General features: G+C 35.1%; 1 protein-coding gene across 1 annotated transcript in view; it reads right to left on the bottom strand.

Moving 5' to 3' along the window:
• LOC138691458 (organic solute transporter alpha-like protein) overlaps positions 1 to 22,755 on the bottom strand; it is a 114,614-nt gene that overhangs the window by 71,147 nt on the left and 20,712 nt on the right. Inside the window, exon 2 of the mRNA XM_069813398.1 lies at positions 21,626 to 21,779. Within this exon, the coding sequence (XP_069669499.1) occupies positions 21,626 to 21,779 (154 nt within the window). The remainder of the gene's footprint in view (positions 1 to 21,625; positions 21,780 to 22,755) is intronic.

Below are 22,755 nucleotides of genomic sequence, written 5' to 3'. Positions count from 1 at the left end.
GCAAAGATAAAATTACTCAGACATGCTATCTACTGTCCGTCCAAGTGGTTATGTTGCAGGATCATAGAAAGGGGAGAAATCACGTGACATTTAATTACTTAACGAGGCCCTTTTATTTCAGTTATTTAAACAGTTGTATAACATTACGTAGACGTCCAATTCCTAACAGAAATTAATGTTTTCAGAAAAGAGCTAAGACAGTCCAGACACTAGACTTTACAGAGGGGCGAACAGAAGCAGGTGGGAGAAATCGGGATGCGACGTAGGCAAACGAACGGCAGTACCTGTGCGAAAATATGATTCAATATTGAAAGCTCTTTCGTTACTGGAAAACACGAACATATTTCTGGAACGTACTATACTCACTCTATACTGATTACTATATGCGGTCTTGGTTCTGTGTGGACGATAGTTGGAACTTCATTAGTAGAAGGGGTGGGAGTGAAGTACATTCAAAAACTCAGGCACAATAACAACTGAAGTAAAAATAAAATGATGTCTCTGTATATATTACTATACGAGGTCTTTGTGTTTGATATGCGATGATGTGACATAAATTTGAACATCTGATTTTCTATTAATTGTTTAATTTCATTCACAAAATATAAATTTTATATGCGACAATTATAGCTTAAGTTACCTGTGGGAGCAGGACCAATGTCAGCTGTGCCTTATTTCGACCGTTACTCGTGCTACAGGAAAGAATTTTTTATAGCTCGACAAACGCATTCTCGCTGTAGTGTGTAACGGAACTAAAGCTGTATCTACACAGTTCAATATTCCAATCGCGTATGCGTGCAATCTGGGAAGAATATTGAAAGAAACAAGTTTAAAAGGTACGTTAAATTAAGATGCATGAAGATTTTGTGTCTACATGATGCGCAGTTTTGAATGTCGTCTTCACTGCGTAAATATATTAATTAATATTAAATATCAATCTTGCACTCATTGCTTTAAAGTTGAAAGAAAATTTTAACCGTGTAGTTGCATCTTAATGTATTCATGATCATCAATTTACGGGGAAACAGTTGGCGACAACGACTAAACAAAAGAACGACCATGCGATAAATTGAAAGCGATAAATCTGGCTGAAAAAATTATCGCAAAGTGTGACTGTGATTGGTTGGAATTCAAAATTGCATTACACTTCATTGGTCGAAAATGGAATGACGTCATATAAACGAAATAGTCTACAAAAATTTAGCAGCGCTATTAAAAGTGCCCACGTCTGAAGGGACCCTGAAATGTTACTCCAAGAGTTGATCTAATGAAGTACATTTATTTTGCGCTGCTTCTAATTTTCTTTTATCTACTGATTTCAAAACCTATGTTTCACTCCCATATTTTAACGTTAGTATAAAAAATATATACTAATAGACTACTAAAAAGAAATAGTGAAACTGAAGAGTGTTTGTTGTCTAAGTGCTTTGTATAAAAAGAAAGTGACAACATGGAAAGAGGACAAAGTGTGAGTGCGTTATGCATACATTATGGTTATTGCATCTACTTAAATACATAGCAATACGCTGTTGCATTGTTAAGAGGCGCTGGGAGTGAGTTCTGAAAGTTATTTATAAGATACTACATTAAGAACAAGATGTGAACAAATTTTCAGCTCAATCGCACTGTTAGTTTTGAAGTTAATTTTATTTTAATTATGCAAATTAGTGATATAATCAAAATGTTTCATTCGCATTACATTTAAATACAGAAAGTTCATATTTTTTTTCATACTCATCCTGATTTATAGGGAATATTTTAACGTTAAGAAATCCGTGATATCTGGGCTAGTTTAGACCCAATAAATTAAAAAATAGACATTTATTTATATTTTTATTTTGTACATAATAATTTTTAGCTCCTAATTTTTAAGATATTTAATATTTCTCGTTAGATCTCAGATAATGCTGTATATAGGGTAACATTGCCTAATTCCGTGATACTCCTAATTCCGTGATACGTTTTTTCACTGATTGTCACGGGGTTGGGTATCTTGCTAGGAAGTTCACCGATGTCTCAAAAGTAGGCGAAAAATGTCTGGCGCTATGGACGAACGGTAAAGCTTTGACTGACATTGAATTTTAAAAAGTATCACGGGATTAGGGGTATCACGGAAATAGGCAACTGTACCCTGCATGGACACGTACGAGTATTTTCATTGAATTTGGCCATCTCCTACTTGGCGAGTCTCAACCGTAGTGTGAGATATGCCATTTAGCAATAACGGTCGAGCATATTTTATTGCATTGTAGGAAATATGACCGTGGCCGTCGATAATATGGAATTTGGCCGACTCTACGTGGCGCTCTTGGAAGTGATTTTAATTGTGCAAATGCAGTTCTGAGATTTTTTATCGAATACAGGACTTCACAGGGTGGTTTAGTTTTTTATTGTTTTGCTTATCCTCCGGACCCTTTACATCCGGAAGTTACATTTGAGGCGTTGCAAAATCAGATGCATCACTTTTTTTTTTCTAAAATGAGTTAATGTTATATTTCATATGATTCTACAACTGCTATAGCACTGTTATGCTCCAAAGCCAGATACATCACATGGATTTGTATGATGAGAGAATAGTATTGGTTCCTTGCAAACGGTTTTCCTTCATACTGAAAAATTATGTCTTAGTGATGTATCTGATTTTGCATCTGAACGCCTCATTTGTTGTTTTTTTTTTAGATATATGACATTTCGGACCTTTTACATCCAATATTTTATATAATTTTATTGTTTTGAAATGTACTATATGATTTCTGTCTGGTGGGTTTATTATTCTATTCGTTCGTTTTGAATACTATCTAGCGTCTGAGAATTGCTGACTTATGATTTTTATGAATCACCTTGTTGATACTGCATTTGTGTACCTCGGTTTTTAACGTCAAAACGTTTTTTTAGTTCGTTTTAGCATTCAGCTTATTGTATTGTTTGTGTTTTTGTTTCGTGAAGAATTTTAGGTAAGGGCGCAAATTGCCATAGTAGCTGACGCGCCCATTTTAAAAACCCACTAACTAATTAACTAACTAACTAACTAACTAATTAACTGACTAACTGACTAACTTTTCATTGAATTTCGTTAAAACTGCATGCGCAGGGAGCATTTTTAACATAAAAATTGTAATTTTGAGAAAAAGACAAATTTGTGAATAGAGATACAACACTGACATATGGAGCAGGTCTATAAAAATCGCTCCCGAACCTCAAAGAAGAAGCAAAAAAAACCTCTTTATATTATATTATAGATTTATTAATTTATCCTACAGAATAATAATCTAAGTTGGAATTTTCAAGTTAAAGAAACGATAAAAAAATCTGTTCCTCCATTCACTGTTTGAGTCGCTTGAGAAACTTCTTGCCCCAGCAACTAAAACTTACCCTAGTGCAAACCCTAGTAACGCCGCACTTCGATTATTGTGACGTTTTGTTAAGTGACCTAAGTTCTGAATTGTCAGTCAAGTTACAGCGAGCTCAGAATATGTGCGTCAGATACGTGTGCAACATCCGACGGTATGATCACATATCACCGTCCTTCGCAAGTCTCTCGTGGCTCCGACTTAAAGAACGTAGAACTTTACACTCTTTGTCTTTTACTCTTTCGAATTCTGCACACTTCAACACCAAATTACCTTTCGTCTCGTTTCTCTTATCTATACTCTAACCACGACGTAAATACCAGATCACTTATCTGTGGCACGCTAAGTATACCTCTTCATAGAACATCTTGTTATTCATCATCTTTTACAATATCCACCTCGCGTCAATGGAATTCCTTGTCACAAAGTATTAGGGGCTGCAAGACAATAAGCACCTTTAAGAACAGCTTAAAAGATAACCTTATTAGCATTTCACTCCAATCATACTGATTTAAACTATCACTTTCATTCATTCATTCATTTATTTTATTCCATAGATCTTACATGAGCAATGAAGCTTTAAGATGTGGAACATGTCAACATTTTACAATATTACAATTACAATTTTTACAAATGTTTATAGTTTTACAATTTAGTAATTTTCTACAATTTTTACAATTTTGTACAATTTTTTTACATTTTTTTTACATTTTGGCGAGATGTAGTGAGATGAGATGAGGTCCGAGGATTCGCCAAAATATTACCCGGCATTTGCCTTTTCGGTGGGGGAAACCTCGGACTACATTGTTACTTTTTTCTTTAGACATCATCCTGATTGTGCTGTATTTTAATTGTCTCGTAATAATCTCTTTCTATTATCTAATATTATTTGAAATATATTAACATTCTATGTATTTTAGTTTAATTCTGCTACACAGTTTATTTTAGTGTTTAATTAATAGTTCATAGTATTTTGTTGTTTAATTTGTAAATAACTTTTGTATACATGTAACTCTCATCTAAATCAAATTGTTGGATTCTTTGTAAGTTCATGCATATGTATATACACTTTTTGCTGGTTGAGTGGAAGAGAAGGCCTTACGGCCTTAACTCTGCCAGCTAAAATAAATCATTATTATTATTATTATTATTATTATTATTATTATTAATAATATCTGTAATATTGACAATTAATATTTGAGGAGAAAAATTCGCTCCGGCGCCGGGGATCGAACCCGGGTCCTTGGTTCTACGTACCAAGCGCTCTGACCACTGAGCTACGCCGAATTTAATCCACAGCACCCGACCGAATCATCCTCCTTCAATGTTTCTCTTTGTGGCCTGACTCCAAGTTAGGCATATATGTTGACGTATATGTCCAATGTCAACTGCCATTATACTAGGAGCGCACTCAGCTGAGTGACTTGTTTGGCCGGGATTCCGCAGTTACGTGCACAGTTATCTGTACAGAAATATGCACTGCAGCTAATTTGTCCTACAGAATAATATCTGTAATATTGACAATTAATATTTGAGGAGGGGGAAAAGCGAAAATAACTGTAAGCTAGCAAGAACGTTAAATGACCGTCGGGTCATTAAGCCTTTGTCACCCAACTACTTAACAATAAACTTATATTGATATGAAATATGTACATACAGTATCAATAAAACTTGTTCGTATTCACCGATCTTGTAAACTGTCTTGATAATCCTAGGAAAGAATAATTATTATTAATTACTAGGAAAGAATACTTTTATTGTCCCTGCTTAAAGTACATACGTTCACTTTGTATCTATTTCTAAAGAGCCGATTGTATAAACCATTTAATCTTAGATCAGAGGTTAAATTGATCCTCGTTCTAGCTGAACTTGAAATTTTGTGTTGTATAAAGTCTAATCTGAGATTAATTGTCTTAAACTAAAGTCAACTTTGAGTGAAGAAATTTCTCCGACTAAGTTAGATGATCCAAGTTCAGTTATTTCTTTCTGTTTGAAATATACGAGTGACAGATTGTGCAAATAAAATATCCATTATTATTATTATTATTATTATTATTATTATTAGATATGGAAGATACATACACATATATATAATTTTTTTTTTCAATTTCTTGCCTTAATACACAAACATTCTTATATTTTATAAGGCTCTATCGTGTTCAGCAGTATCAAATAACATAACCTATAATTATATAATGTTTATAATAACCATTAATTACAAATTTTCAATTAGCTGTATTACTAAACGAAAATTGTCGTTTTATAAAGCTTTATTATGTTTAGCAGTATCAAACACCATAACATGATAACAATTTGGAGAACGGTCAATCTTCTTCTTATTGTTCGCCATTATTTACAATGCACAAAACAAACCAGTGTCTCCAACAGAGTGTACGGAAAGTCGCCAAAAAGTAATTGGAAAGTCGCTAGATTTCTCATCAACAAATAAAGATTCAATTTTGTCACCTTGGGGTGTTAAAAAGGTCTCTAAATCCCTATTTAAGCAATATAAAAGTTAAAAGAAATTGTCGTTGAAAAAGAGTTAAAGTCGCTAGATTGGCAACACTGAACAAACCTGTACAACATGATCTGCGCATCACATACTTCACCTGTTTATGCGATGTTGCCAAATCCTTTTTACGTGAACTTAGATTGCATTTGAACCAAGGTAATTTGATCGCAGAAAAGTTTTATACAATAGAAGTGTCTGAACTCGGTTCACTTTCCAATCTTCGATCAAAGTTGATCTTTAGTCAGGGAGTTTTATACAATTGGGCCTTAGTCTTTTTAAAACTAAGGGTCGATTTCTAAAACACGGACGAAATCGTGGTTCCAAACCCCGGCTTTTAAACCGCGATCGAGGTCTGAAACCTTATGCGATTTCTAAAACGAAGTCGAGACGCGGCTTGAGGAGAAACGGAGGTTCGTGGGATTTATATATGGCAACGCAGCTTAGAATCGATTTTTATTCCTGTACACAGTCGATATTAGAAATAAATGAACATCGGGATTAATATTTTTATTGAATTGCAGTATGTCATGTTCTTTTGTTCTCAGCTAAGGTATTGTTATGTTTAGGGAATATATGTGCGTTTGAAATACTAGCTTTACTTAGTATTTAATAGGGAACGGATTTGTAGGTACCAGAATGATATTACCCAAATAATTAGCACAAGTCTAGCTTTTATGTTGTAGTTTATCGTTTGTTCATAACTACTATCAACATTAACAACCTGAAAACCCGGTTCTAAGGAATTAATAACCTAAATATTAACTGGATTAAAATTTCAATTGAAACTAAAATGTAGTATGGGTCTGTTTTCACATATCGTGGAAAGCCTCAGTAGCATAAAACTTAAAATAAGAAGACACAACAGGCCCACAACATTTTCGAATATTAAATGAAATGTCCAAAACTACTGTAAATACTAAGAATTAAGATTATTGTCCTAAAGGCATAAAGGTACAATTAATATAAAATATTATATCTTACTTCCCTCAAAGCAACAAGAAGATGTAAAAAAATTGTCAACTTGCCGCCTCTTGCATTTTGTTGCAGATTATTATTTAGCATTCTTACTAAATTTTTCGCTTCGAAAATCGAAATATTCGCCAGAAATTATCGTCGTTATATAGTCACAAAGGATTATTCTTCTCTCTCATCACTTTAATCCGGAGATTTAGTACTTGTAGACACAAATTTTCCTTTGATAATCATCCAGCTGATCTACTATCTCCATCTTGTACACATGAAGCCGTGGTTTTAAACCTACCCCAGTCGTGGTCGCTGCTTCAGACCATGGTTTCGAGCCGTGGCTCAGAAAAGTGAGAAGATCTCGTTTTATAAATCCAAACGCGGTTTAAAGCCATGGCCGGGGTCTAGACCTCGTTTTAGAAATCGACCCTAAAAGTTATAAACCATAGCAAGAGTGTTCGAAATCACATTCTAGGATAGGGAAAGATTTTGTGAACTATGTGACATTGTGCTATGCGAAACCACCCATATCCAGTTGCAAAAGAAATTCGCTTTCTCCGCCCTACTGTTGAGAAAGCTCAATGTAGCTTGGAGAGCATCTTCAGTGCTTGACAGGCACTACATGCTTGCCGGGGAAAAGGAGAGGTGCTAATGATAATGACAATTATTGTTATTGTTAAAGAAACAATAATTGAGTCCACCTTTGTGGAGTAGCAGTTAGCAAGTCTGACCGTGAAATTAACGGACCAAGGTTCAAATTCTGGTTGAGACAAGTTGAGATTTTCCCTCAACGCCTTAAGAGCAAATTATAGATAATTTTCGCTGGGCCCTGGACTCATTTCGCTGGCATTATCACCTTCATTTCACTCAGGCGCTAAAAATATACAGTAACAGGTTCATTTACTTGAATTTGTGTGAAAATGACAAAAACATTCTTCTCATGAATGTTTTTTGTTTTATTAGTTTTACCACAGTCTAGTATATACAGTCACAAAGCTCTATACGTAGGGAATATGCATCCATAGATAGTTGCTAACCACTAGGATCGCTACTATCGCCTCATTACAGAGAAAGCGAAATAGTACCGGCACAGTCTATTGTTCCTATACTTGTTTTTTTTTAAAGATGGGACATGACAGGAGCGTTGCGATCGGAAAAACAACTGAACGTCACATAGCGTTGTAGGCCTGTTGCTATGGTAACAACGGATGAGTTGCCAAACTTACCGTTCTCACGTGGCGAGTGCTTAATAGCTCTCTTGGCGACATTTATTGTGCACACAATGTTAGCATTGATACATTTCGTGTTTGATTCTCTGTCGATTTTTGTATTGTTTTCTTACCTTCGCGTCAATTTTCAATGAATGTTTTAACGTCAGTCATCTTAACATCAATTGCTAGCTTCCATCAGCTGGCAGCATGGTAGTCCTTATTGGCAACATGGCACCGTAGTTCCAAGCTCGGCCGCTTAACTGTCATGTCCCATCTTTCAAAAAAACAAGTATAGTACCCTCACAACTCAAGCTTCGTGACTGTATATACTAGACTGTGATTTTACTTCATACGCAACATAAAACAGAAAATGTATCAGTAAGTAGGCAATAAACTGTAATATAATCAAAGAGGGATATATAAAATAAAAAATAATTACCCAATATACTTATTGTAACATGGTTTAAGTGCATAAATTTTGTTTTCAGTACATTTTTATATACTGAAAAATTATAATGACATAACGCAGAAAGTATATCAGTAAGTGAAAACAACAAAAAGCTATATTAAAATCATTTTTCTTATTTTTTTCTGTTTCTTAATTATGTACGTGATATCTTGAAAGAAATTTGGAATGTATTAATCGATTTGTTTTGTATGAATTTCCTTAATTTTCAAACAACGCAAATTAGTGACTGATACCCTTTCAAAACAAATAGATTTAAATCAACTGTGATTCATTGTAAACAAAGAATTATTCTGTCAATTATGACATCACACAGAAAGTATATCAATAAGTAAAAACAACAAAAAGCTATATTAAGAATTAAAAAATAATAATAATTTGTCTTATTTTTTTCTTTTTCGTAATTATGTACGTGATATTTTGAAAGAAATTTGGAATGTATTAATCGATTTATTTTGTATGAATTTCCTTAATTTTCAAACAACGCAAATTAGTGACTGATACCCTTTAAAAACAAATAGATTCAAATCAACTGTGATTCATTGTAAACAAAGAATTATTCTGTCAATTATGACATCACACAGAAAGTATATCAGTAAGTGAAAACAACAAAAAGCTATATTAAGAATTAAAAAACAATAATTTGTCTTATTTTTTTCGTTTTCTTAATTATGTACGTGATATCTTGAAAGAAATTTGGAATGTATTAATCGATTTATTTTGTATGAATTTCCTTAATTTTCAAACAACGCAAATTAGTGACTGATACCCTTTAAAAACAAATAGATTCAAATCAACTGTGGTTCATTGTAAACAAAGAATGGTTCTGTCCTTTTCACAGCTTTGTTTTACTTTTTTTTCGTCTCTGGAGCTCAATAATATTATAACAGACCTCTCAACGTCAGGCTTAAACTTAGCATTGCTTCGGAATATGTATGATAAGACTTTCATGTGTTAAATTCTAACGTACCTTGTTTACATGTTTCGACCTTATATGGGTCATCCTCAGAACTGGTCGTTGTTGGTCTTGGCGCCTCTTGTTTTGTTTACTGTGAGGATGTGTTCGTGTGGTGTAGTGTAGAACAAAGAACACATCACAGCCATAACAAAATTACAAAACACCTCCACATATGCAGAACACATCACAAATGCTAACCACATCTACAGAGACATCAACACAGACATGGAAATACTACCCATCCAACCAAAAAGCCAGAAACTAAACACACTAGAAAAATATGAAATATACAGAGACACACGAAAACACATCCCAACGAAATTCTCAACACACAACTCAATTTCAGAACACACACACTCTTTGACTCCACTTTAAACCACACGAACACACCCTCACAGGAAACAAAACAAGAGGCGCCAAGACCAACAACGACCAGTTCTAAGGATGACCCTTAAAAGGTCGAAACAGTAAACAAGGTACGTTAGAATTTAACACAAGAAAGTCTTATCATACATATTCCGAAGTGATACAGTGTTAAAAGTTGTGTAATCAAGATGTATTAAGCATTGCCTTTAAAGACTTAATATTCATTTTTGTGATTGTGGTTAACAGTTCAGCTAGTTTTAGTGTTGAGTTCAGTCCAAACTCAGAGGATTTTCGTGAAACCATTGTTTAATATTTAAATTAATGTTGTATGACTCTGGCTGATTCCATTGCAATCATGTGAGTGAGAAAACTTAATATCTGTAACTTTCATAAGTGGGATCTATTTATACAGATAATTGACAAGTTTTGAGCGAACTTGAAAATAATAAGTCATGGGGCTGCATCTGTATAATTTCTTTTGTAGGATCACTTTGAGCAGGCGTAACGAAGAAACTGGGGAATAAAATTATCTTTTTGAATAGCTTCTTTACAGACAGATTTGGACATCATCAATGTCACAGATCGGTGAATGACCAGGAGTAGAGAATATTATTATCATGTTCTGAATTGTGCTGTACTTGTTCAAAAAATGCATTATAACAATTGAAATACGTGGTACAGTCATTAAGTTCTGACACTGACGCCTGAAGGGTAGGTACCCACAAGAATCTGGATGTCTCAGAAGATGCCGCGTGATACGGCGTACACTTAAACAGATCGACATCCTCCCTCAATATAGTCGCCGTTGGCCGCTATGCACGTCTGCCAACGTTGGTGTAGCTGCTGGAAGCACCGCTGAAAGATGTTGGCAGGAAGATGCCGTACGGCTTCTCTTGTGGCAGTCATGACCTTTTCGGCCGCATAAAAATTACGCCCTCGTAGGATTGATTTCATGAGGGGAAAGAGAAAAAAATCGCATGGTGCGAGATCAGGTGAGTACGGAGGATGTTGCAAAACAGCGACCAGTTGCCTTGCAAGTTCCTCTTGGACAAGGATGGAGCGATGTGCAGGGGCGTTGTCGTGTAGCAACGGCCAATTCTTCCTATGCCAAAGCTCAGGACGCTTACGACGAATTGAATTGCTTAAACGGGCAAGAATCTCTTTGTAGAGGATCTTGTCTACAGTTGCACCTTGTGGGATGAATTCTATGTGAACAATTCCATTTGAATAAAAAAAACTGTTAACGCATCACCTTGCCTTTTGACCTGTCTTGTTGCGGATTTTTCTGTCGTAGAAATAATGGCGTTTTCCAGGTGGCGGATTGTCGCTTCAGTTGCGGATCGTAAAGGAAACATCATGTTTCGTCTCCAGTTATGATCGGTTATAGCAGTTTCGCCTAATTTCTGACAGAACGTGACGTTTGCCCGTTGCTCAAACTGCAACATACTCGAGTTCCGACGCGCGCATTCAAATCACCGTCACAACAAAGGCCGTAGTTCTGCTTACAGTGCATACACTCAACTGTCTCTTGTTGGGTCGAGAGACTAACTGACAAGGTATCATACCATGGCGCCACCTATGCGCTATAGTGCACCACAACGCCACTATGCGCTCAGTATTAGAACTTAATGACTGTACCACGTATATAGAGTTTCTGTTCTGAGGATAAGATGTTTGGTGTGGTGGAAGATTTGCCCTCCAAAATTACTATGATTTTCCGCATCTATTGACATTAAGGATTATTTTTAAATTATGTTAGTTACTTTGGGGAACATTAACAAAATTCTTCTTCGAGAACTTTTTTTTATCTTTCAGAATAACATGTTTGATCCGAACAAATGTAACATTTTAAGATTCCTTTTCAGAACGAAAAGTTACAATATTTGTTCAGATCAGATTTTTGCACATTTAAAGGACAGAACTAAAATTCTTTCAATCATATATTGTCATAATACACTGCTCTCTTAAATTGACTTGACATATTGGGAATTAATTCAACAGCTTTCCCAAAACATGTTATGAAATGTTTTATATAAAATAATTTTACCCCGAAAAGGAAGCGTAAACGAACAAAATTGTATTAAACTTTTTCGTGTGAAATATTTCAAAGATTAACCTCTTGGTTCTACTAGTTACAGACTACAGCCACTAATTGCGATTATCGACCTAATCGCGATCGGGTTTGTAGTGTGTCACCACAGTCTACTATATACAGTCACGAAGCTTGGGATGATTTTTTGCAAATCTCGCGATAGTTGCTAGCCGCTTGGAGCGCTGTGAGTACTAGGAACAATAGACTGTGCCACAGCCATCGTGATCTAATACAGGCCGTAAGGCAGACTATGTGACTCGCTTAACCCGATCACGAAAGGCGGCGTTTCAACCATATAAATTAGTTGGAATGCATAAACAGTAACATATGTTTCTCTAAAATGTAGTGTAATTCCATTAATAAAATTTAAAACAATGATCATGAGACACTTCAGACATAATTTACTTGCGAGTTAAGATGTAATATTATTTATGATGTGAAAATTACGTTGTTCGTATGTGTAATACCTGCCTTTATTTCGATTAAATATTGCGAAATTCTTGTACATTCATTTATGCACGATTCAATAATTTTCAATCGCACCGCACGGATATTTAGATATGTTGAAATTATAGGTTATGTTTACTGTACCAGTTGCCTCTTTCTGTCTAAATTTATTGATCTCCAATGCCTTGCCATAAATATGAAAATTATAGGTTATGTTTACTATATTTTTACTTATATTCCTAAATTCGCAATCATACATTATAATTAAGCATAATGTCATGTATGACACCCCGGACATTCAATTTGTCTGTATTTTAATACTAAAATTGAGTACTGGATTATTGTATTTATCTACTACTTAAGAGATGAGGTAACACAATTGTACGTACACTAATGTCATAGGCGTGGTATGGTAAATGTTTTGTCTAAAATTAAGGACGGTAGATGTGCTAAATTTAAATCACAATATAAATTATATTTTATTAAACCTCAAAATAGCTTCCATTCTAAACTTGAAATGTTGACGCGAACAGATTACGTTAACATTTAAATTCTCTTCACATTAAAATAACACAGTTTTGTAATTATTTCTGCAACATATTATGCAACAAGAAGTAAACGGAACTTATGGACACATTACACTAAATAAAACTTAGCAATGATACGCAATAAAGTTATAATATAATATTTCACTGAGCTCCACACACTGAAATAGAAAACCCGAACAAACATTACGGCCTGGTCTAGGTCGAAAAGGCATTGACTGTGCCGTATTTCGCATTTTTGTGAAAAGCTATGTAAACTGTGAAATGTTCGTTATCGGTTGTAATAAATGTAAATGGCTAAAATACAATAATTTGAATAATAATATGGGACAAGGAGACGTTTGTAGTACTATAAATTGTATGAAAAATAGGTTAGAGTTTCCTTCTTCCGAAAGATCCAGGAAGGTGAGTTTATAGAATATAATATATATTTTATGAAAATAATATATAAACCTTATGTATTTCATATTTCAATAGTGGAAGGAAGGTGTTAATTTTTTCAAAAGAACAAGATATCGAAAGTACAATACATTTTATGGTCTGCCAGGGAAAGAGTCCGTGATGAGCAGATAGTAGCGATCCTGGTGGTGAGCAACTATCTATGGATGCATATTTCAACTGTTTATGTTTGCATATTTAGTAAGTATTAAGCTTCGTGACTGTATATACTAGACTGTGGTGTCACCGTCCCGATCGCGATCAAGAGCTAAATCCTGTTTCCAGAACTAGATAATTGCGCTGAGGCACGACCCAGTGGACGAAAGTAACATTTTAGCAATCTTTGGTTTCGAATCACCTTGATTTATATTATTTAGGAAGTCGTGATAGCTTCTGCTGTGGAATTTTGTTACCTCTTTCATTGTACAGTAGCGTGCAAATTAATCTGAAAACGTAATTACTTATGCAAAAACACTCAAACGGGATAAAAAAAAAGGCTCTAAGACATACCTCAGTAATCTATGTGGCCTCCCTTGTTCCTAATAACGGCTCTGAGACGATTTGGCATGGATTCCACTAATTTCCCACAAATATTCTTCATTTCTTCATCGCGGAACCATACACCAATGAGGGCAGAAATCATCTTCTCCTTTGTAGAACAATCCATTTTTTGCATTCTTCTTTTGTAAATTGACCAAAAGTTCTCAATGAGGTTGATGTCGGGTGAGTTGCCTGGCCAGGGGAGTACCTGAATATTCTTCTTGTTGAAGAATTCTGTAGTTTTTCGAGACGTATGGCATGGTGCCAGGTATTGTTGGAACACACCTCTGCCATCCGGAAATGATTTTTGCAGCTGGGGTACGATTCTGGTTTCCAATAAGTGAATATATTTGTCAGAATTCATTATTCCCTTGATAGGTATTAATGCTCCAGGCCCTTCATGTGTAAAACAACCCCAAAACATTACTTTAGGGGTATATTTGGGTGCTTGTTGGAGATGAGCTGCTGTTACTTTTTCGGATCCTTTCCGTACGTAAGAAACACGGTGGCCGTGGACCTCGAAATGAGACTCCTCGGAAAAAGTACATTCTTCCAGTCATTCACTGTCCAGTGTTGATATAATTTTGCCCACATTAAGCGTTTTTTGCACATAACAGGGGTTAGCAGTTGACTCTTAATTGGCTTACGAGCCCTTCGTCCAGTTTCTAAAAGCCTACGCCGCAGTGGTAGCCATTAACTCGCGGGTTAAGTCGACAGCAGTTAGTCTAGGATTTAATTTACTTTTTCTGTCAATTAAACGATCATCTGCAGGTGAAGTCTTCCTTTTCCGGCCACAGTTTCCTTGTTTCTGGGGTGTGATGGATCCAGTCTCCCTGTATCGTTTTATGATCGAATTAACAGTAACCAAACCGATGTGACATTCTGCAGCAATTTGCCTCTGTGTCATAGAAGAATGCTCTGCTAATGTTATAATTTTAGACCGTTTTCGTGGAGTTGTATCCATTTGTGAAGACGATAGAATGTACACAGGATTGCAGTATTGAGTCTTCAACACAACTGAAATGCTTATAAGTACAAAACGACAGGCAAAATGTCACATATTATAAAAAAAAAATAATAACGACAAACCTTCAACAATGGAATTACACGTACTACAGATGTCAATTAAAGCGGTATGAGCAGCTGTGAGGCCAACAATGACAGAAAATGTAAAAATATGTCGTGTTCGTATTAATTTGCACGCTACTGTATTATTTGGAAGAGAAACGAAAACGAATGGCTAGAAAATGACATTTGGCTAAGTACTCTTAGACATTTTAGAGAAATTTAATGCATATGTGAGAAAAATGAAAAGAAGTATATTAATAAATGGCAGACGAATTATTGTAAGCCTGCTGAAAAATGTTTCATTTCAATCAATAATGGATTACAAATTCTTTTTCCGATTTTTAATTTCAGTCTCCATTACGACGATATCGTTGAGGTTAGGGTTCATTTTAAAAATATGTTTTATTACAAAATAATACAAATGTTAGGCTTAATGATATAAATTATATACTTTATCAAATATTTTTCCAAAATAATATAAATAGTAATGGTATAAATTGTATCAGTTTAGGTTATAAAACATGTAAAAATTTTAACAAATAAATTCCCATATCAAGCTGCAAGAAACAACAACAAATAAAAAGGAAAAACCCATGAACAAACGTCAAAAGAAGGTTTGAACTTTAGATGTTGTCAGGAGACAAGGCTTCTAAACTTATCATAGGTTGCATTATTATTGAGCCTGTTGGCGAGGGATCGACGGGGAAAGGAGAGCGATTCTGACGTCACAACATAGCTAAGCGCGCCAAAGCTCAAATGCTTCAAAGCAGTATCTCGTGTTTTTTCTTGTTTATGTTGCTTTGAATGCATTATGCCAGGTCGAAGATGTGCTGTTGCGGTATGCAACAATTCTAACGATAAAAATAAAGAGTTGTCTCTCTTTACCATTCCTAAAGATTTAGAAATTAGAAAAAACGTGGGTAATTGCGTGCAAAAGACAGGATAAATTCAATCCTGATGCAAGCAGATTATGCTCTGATCATTTTAAAGATGACGATTTTGTTCCTGATTTTCGAGCAGCTTTAATGAAAATAAAGCCGAAACGTCCGACAATGTTAAAGCCTATAGGTAAGTTTAAATAAATCACGTAGGTCTATATAAGTAGCCTATGTTAATACCAACTTTATATAATTAGATTAGGTTCATCTATGTTAACCTACAAATTATTTTCTTCCTTTTGTAATCATGCTACTTATATAAAAAATACTAACTACTAATACTACTACTGACAGTTGCATACCAAAGTGGTGGAGGGTTAACGACTGATACCAGTGATGTTTTTTCACTATAATTCTCATTATATTGATTTTATATTAACGATTTATGACATTTTGTCATTATGGCATAATCAGTGGGTTAATCGTAATAGCCTCCAGTGACAGTTCATTGTTGAATTATAATGATTATTGTAAATTAACATGTTGTTGACATTTCATTACCGGTACATGCCCCTTTTTCCAAATTTTAGAATGAGGTATTAAAATCAATCAATGTTAGATTTGTTTATAAACATTCATTTAAAGCAAAAACACCACCATCTTGGCCCTCTTTAAATTTTAGTACATTATTCTATCTTTTGAAGGTTTAACCATGCCATCACCAGCATGGCTAACTACTTTCAATGATACTGAAAAATTCTACAATGGGTTTCATTGCAAGAACACGATTAAAAAGGGGCGGAATATTATAAAAAGAACTAAAGAATATGTGGCAATGTTCGTACATAACGTTCCACGTGAATTTTTATTGTTGACTAGCCGTACCCGTGCGCTCCGCTGCACCCGTTAGAAATAAATATAAAGTAATTACATAATTAAAATAGGACGTTTGATCCAGGGAACATTCGTGTTTGATAGAAGGATAAATCGTTTAACATGTTACTTAATTTAAATTGCATCCAAATAATTAAAATGCGATCATTTTGGTCCAGAGACACTCATTTGGTGCAATGACAATTCCTTTAACATGTTTCTTAATTTTTATTACATGCAACCATAGTTTAATGAAGATTGACATCATTTAGATTTAATGTGTCTATTTTATTTTACTTGTTATAGGTTTCCATTGAATTATGGTAATAACTTAATTTTAATCCTTGTTTTCTACGTATTCAGTAAATGGCGCTTGGCCCACTATGGTTCTGAACCCTTCAAATAACTTAAATTATATTATATAATATTACATATTATATTATACAAACACAGAAACATTCTCTGTAGGCTATCTTTCATAGCTTTCGATTGTTGCTGTCCAAGGCACCTTATAGACGAAGTCATTTGTTTTTTAATTCATTACACGGCCTTAGATGGCAGTTATTTTTATTTTAAAACTCAATTATCTCATTAAATATCAGTCCTATCGAAATGTTTCAAGGAATAAAACTTATCGCAAATTATTTTTAAAGAAACTTTTGTTATGTAACATTTTTCAAAGAAATCAATAATAAGCGAGATATTTCGATTTATTTAATTCAGGTCTCCTTATAACCCCCTTTTAAATAATGTATTTTGAATGCCATATAGCCTAAAATCTAAGTTACAACGAACTTAATTTATATTCCAATTTTCATCGAAATCCGTTCAGCCATTATCGCGTGAAAAGGTAACAAACATACAGACAGACAGACATACAAACAAAAATTAAAAAAAAGCGATTTTCGGTTTCAGGGTGGTTAATTATATATGTTAGGGCCAATTATTTTTAGAAAATCGAAAATTACCAGAAAAATTTCGGCTACAGATTTATTATTAGTATAGATTGTACGGTCAAAACTAGGTTCTTTATACGACTCTAGTATGTGAACACGATTGGAAACTAGCAGACGGAAACGGATGTCAGACACTGAGAGCAGACGAATTGTTAAGAAATACAGAAAAATAATGCAGTGACAAGTACAGCTTTTATATACAAGGTATAAACATTTTCAACGTATTTATTTTATTCCATGATACGTACACACTTGGTTTATATTCCTTGTAATGCTTTTATTTGAGACGATTATGTTTATAATGCACGCTTATCATTGAAAATAAAGGACCAATCAGCATGGACTCTTGACCCGTCATGAGCCAAATAGCTATTTGATTGGCTATTGAAAAAAGAGATAACCTATGGAGGGTATAGAAGCCTTGTCCAGGAGATAAACAGACATATAAGTCTGTACATAGAGAAAATTGTTTCCTATATGATGATTCGGCTGTTGACCAGACGGGACCAAGCGTGACCAAGTGTGTCTACACATTTTCGGTAGTCGCGATCGGAGATAATCGCGATTAAAGACTACTGGGTGTTCAGTTCAAAGTGTGTCATGGCTCGCTGTATGCCGTCATATGGCTAGCCGATGAGCCTAGGCAATTCAATCTTCCTACACTTCCGCAAAGGTGTATTACCTAGGAGGCAGAGAAGTTGCCTAGCAAGTACGGCGTTCATTCTGAAGAGTACGTACCGATGCGTACGATAACGCCGGTAGTGGCAGGAATGTGAACTGTTTGGAAATACGTACTGTCGGGATATGGGGAGAGGGTTAAGACGATTACTTACGTATTTGTTGACATTAACTTCGACGGTCAACATGGACACGGAGCATTTGATTTGTGTTGTGGAATGTTACCGTACGCAACCGATGATAACAAATACCCTGCGTACGACTTGCCGGCGCAAAACACAGTTCGAAAGAGGTTATGGTAGCACACAGACCGTACAGACCGCCATCTGTTGCTACGACTTCAAGTTATACCGTACACGTTCTCAAGTTCAGATTGAAGAACGCCTTGAATAATAGGAAACTTCTCTGACATATAAGCTGAAACTCACTTCAAATCGGTGACTCAACAACAGTGACGTCATGACACACTTTGAAATGAACACCCAGTATAGTCTGTCACTAGTAGTCTATTACAGTTCACTCTTTAGCCACTTCCCTGATTAACCCGAGTTAACTCGGGCTGCTAACTTGTGTCAAAATTTATTAACCCGAGTTAACTCGTTTGAGTCCCATTTTCGCTGCTAAGGATTATATCCCGAATATATACGTTCAGTGGCGGTTCGTGATAAAATATTATGTGTGTTCACAATTTTGTGTTCCAAAATCGAAGAGAATTTGAAATCGTACGTTTTAAGCCTAATATGAAATGTCATGATTCCAATGTTTCGCTGTCGAAAAAACCGTATATAAATTCAAAACAACATATTATAAAAATAATGATAATAATAATAATAATAATAATAATAATAATAATAATAAAACCCAGTCTTTTTATTTCCAATTTTTCCTGATAAGCCAGTTTACCCAGTTCTTTACTCTTCAAAATTACTTGAACAGAGTTCATTGTTTACGTTTGTTAAAAATTAATACATAACACAATTTACAAAAGCGTGTGTTCAGTAATATATTTTGATTCACAACACACTGATACACTATAGCCTATACCAGTACTGTAATCCCATTCGCATAGACTGATTACTATAAGTACTCGTACATGCCAGTAAATATTATTCTTAAATAATATACACCATCATACAGATATTTAAATTCATACCACCATCACATTCAACCAGCACGTCTTTGAAAGCCAAACTATGCTATATGCCGACACTGAAGTATAGTAATTCACAAACTACACTCTCGTAGCAGCACTGTACACACATCCACATAAAGTAAACGTTCCGACAGTGAAATGATGACACCTGCAGGCTAAAATACAGACTAATTAAACGATGGGCATCAATGCACCTGACATCTGTAGGATAGATTCACTGTTCACTTAACGCTTTGTGCTCTTGACGAGTCATAAGCGGCCAGCGAAAGACAATTTTCTCCCGCGCATGCGTGAAATTTCTGTAACCTTCTTGAAAAGAGCACGGCTTGTACGTGAACGGATGTTGCCAAGTTTACATATGAAGTTTATGCAAGATCCGGGATGTTTAAAATACTCGATCCTGATATTATACATCCCCACTCCGTCAATACGGTATTAAATAATAAAACTAGTCGTGCATTAATGGAAACAAGGTGTTCACGTGCTCTTGTGCTCTTATTGACGCACCGCCACTGTATACGTTTCCATTCTTTCATTAGCCTTTTCCCACTAGATGGCTACAGAAGTTAGTGATATTGCTATATCTGGTGATGTTTTTTTGTACTTCTTCCTTGCGAGTGGAATTCTATGCTCATATAGCATTCACACACAGTAGTGAGTAGGTGCTAGTTAGTTTTGGCGGTTTCTGTTTGTGTTTGGTGTTTTTTGTGCTGTTTTGTGTAAAGATGGATCAAGTTAGTGATTCCGAAACTTTTGATCAGGAATACAGTATATTCCTGTAGAAGATTAGGAAATGAAACATCGGTATCAGAAGACGAAGTTATAGACCAACAAACAGATTCAGATCAGTTGATGTCGCGTCTTTTCGACAGTGGTTTGAATAGAAGACATCTGGCACCATTTCTTCTGCACCTCCGAGATCCCCATTCCCTGAAATTTTAACATTGTTTCTGATAACGATAATTCTCAATTTATTAAATTATTCTTTAATAATGACCTCATCAACATTATATTCGAGGAGACGATTCGGCATGCTAATAAGTGTTCACAGAATGCTGAAAATAATTCGTGGCAGCTCTGAAATACGTGTACTTTTGGGCATAGTCATACTGCAGAACATTATTCACAAACCTGAAGAACAGATGTACTGGTACAGATATTCAATGACTGCTACACCATTCTTCCCAAAACGCTCTCATATAGGAGAGCAGATACTACTGTCCGGAATGCAATGTGCCACTGTGCGTAATACCCTGCTTTCGAGTCTATCACACGACAAGCAACATTTAACGCCTTGATAACAGCACTGGTATTGTACCTCATAAATTAATCCATAAAAAAACATAAGTTGGTAAATGAATCCTATAGATTCAAAATCCCCTATATCCATTTTCACAAATTGAAGAATTTTGACAGTAACTGGTGGCAAATAGAGAGAATTTGCAACCTAACAATGACTTTTAACAAACCTTTCTCTTTAAATTTAACGGCTTTTCGAATTCGAACTATATAAATCATAAGAATTAATTCTTAGCAAGCAATATGTGGGCATAACTAAATTATGAATAAAATGGTCTTTAGGGGGTTTTGAATCTAGAGGTTTCAAATAGTTCAGGAGAAAATCAAAGTGGGACAACTACCAGAGCTGGAATCAAGGTGCACGAGATAACTCGGGATAATAATTCAGATATGAATGTATGTCTATTTCATAGTGATTTTTAGGTATGTAAGAAAATTAGTGATGTACAGTGATTCTGTAATATTAAATGACCTTTAAACGAAAATAAAAAAATATGACACTTTTTTCTCACAAAATTGGTAAAATATATAGTAAGGGAAGAGGTTAAGTCGGTACTCGAATTTGATTTTGAAACCAGACAGGGTTTGACATATCCCTTTCCCTTTGAGTTACCTCTTTCTTGGTGGCATTTAATGGTAGAAAAATTATGGACAATAATACCGTAATCTAATATCCGATAGGAGTAAGATAGCACGTGATGGAAATAGTGCTTCAGTATTGTTACTGGTTTCCTTCCACAACAGTTCCGTTGCCATAATATCATTCCATGGACTCCAGGCTCTTCAATTTAAAAGGAGCGTTAAGGGGACATCTGTGTGCGTCAGAACCCACTTCCTGCACTCTTGAGCCTTGTGCCCTCCGTTCTCGAACTTCGGACGTCCTCGCGCATAGCACAAACACTGCGCTGCACAATGACCTGCTGCAGTAGCTGACGTGTTGCCACTCCTGCTGACACTACATAGTATGCATCCACCAGCTTCGGCACCTTCACATTGTGCAGTGGTCATATTGTATCAATTTTCAGATTACATTATTATTATTATTATTATTATTATTATTATTATTATTATTATTATTATTATTATTATTATTATTATTGCTTTGGAATTTCCTAGGTTTACACTTTTCAGTGGCATAAACTTCATGCGTATAAATTAATTCCGCAAGTCTTCATGATAAGGCCAATAGTTCCATGCAACATAATTATTTTTATGCTCGCCCATGCCGAAATGCAGTAATTATACACCTGGTAGCAGACCTTTAATGTATGTCATTAAAGTACACCTACGCATTAAAGGTCAGGTCTTTCAGTCAATGACGACTCAGGTTACAACTGTTCAGCCAATGACAGGTCAGCTTTCTACCGTTATAAAACCGCAAGTATCGATTATTCTCGGATATGCAATCGAAAGAGAATTAGCGAAAAGTCACAGAGGCTGGAAATCCAATACTGTCGCAGAAGGTTATGTTCTGTTACTATAATAATTAGCGTTAATTGTAAATAATATTCAAATAAATTAAATTTGTCATCTCGTTTTTCAATGTCTAATTTAATTTTAATGCTATCTCTGTACGTTCTTATGGCCTACCAAGGTCAATGTGAACATCTGTTCCTCGGAAAAAATCAATACTTTCGCGTCTGCGCACATCTCACAACATACGGGACATTGGCCAAGGTCAGATACAAAGAAAATTAATAATATCAAGTTAGAAATATGGTCGAGCATAAAAAGTCGTATGAAACTCGCCTATAATGGTAATTAAGAAGCTCGTATGAAAATTATGAAACTCGCTTGCGCTCGTCTCATAAATACGTATCCATACTCGCTTCTTATTTACCTTCATTATAGGCTCGTTCCATAATGTACCATAGTGTTCCAATAATACGACTTGTTTCACCAATGTAAGATTCACACATTTGAATAGAATTTGCTGAATTCTCATAATTTTTAGTTTTGTGC

This window comes from Periplaneta americana, chromosome 16 (assembly GCF_040183065.1).
Source record: "Periplaneta americana isolate PAMFEO1 chromosome 16, P.americana_PAMFEO1_priV1, whole genome shotgun sequence".
NCBI classification, from domain to species: domain Eukaryota; kingdom Metazoa; phylum Arthropoda; class Insecta; order Blattodea; family Blattidae; genus Periplaneta; species Periplaneta americana.
This window is presented reverse-complemented; position numbering and strand designations above follow the sequence as displayed.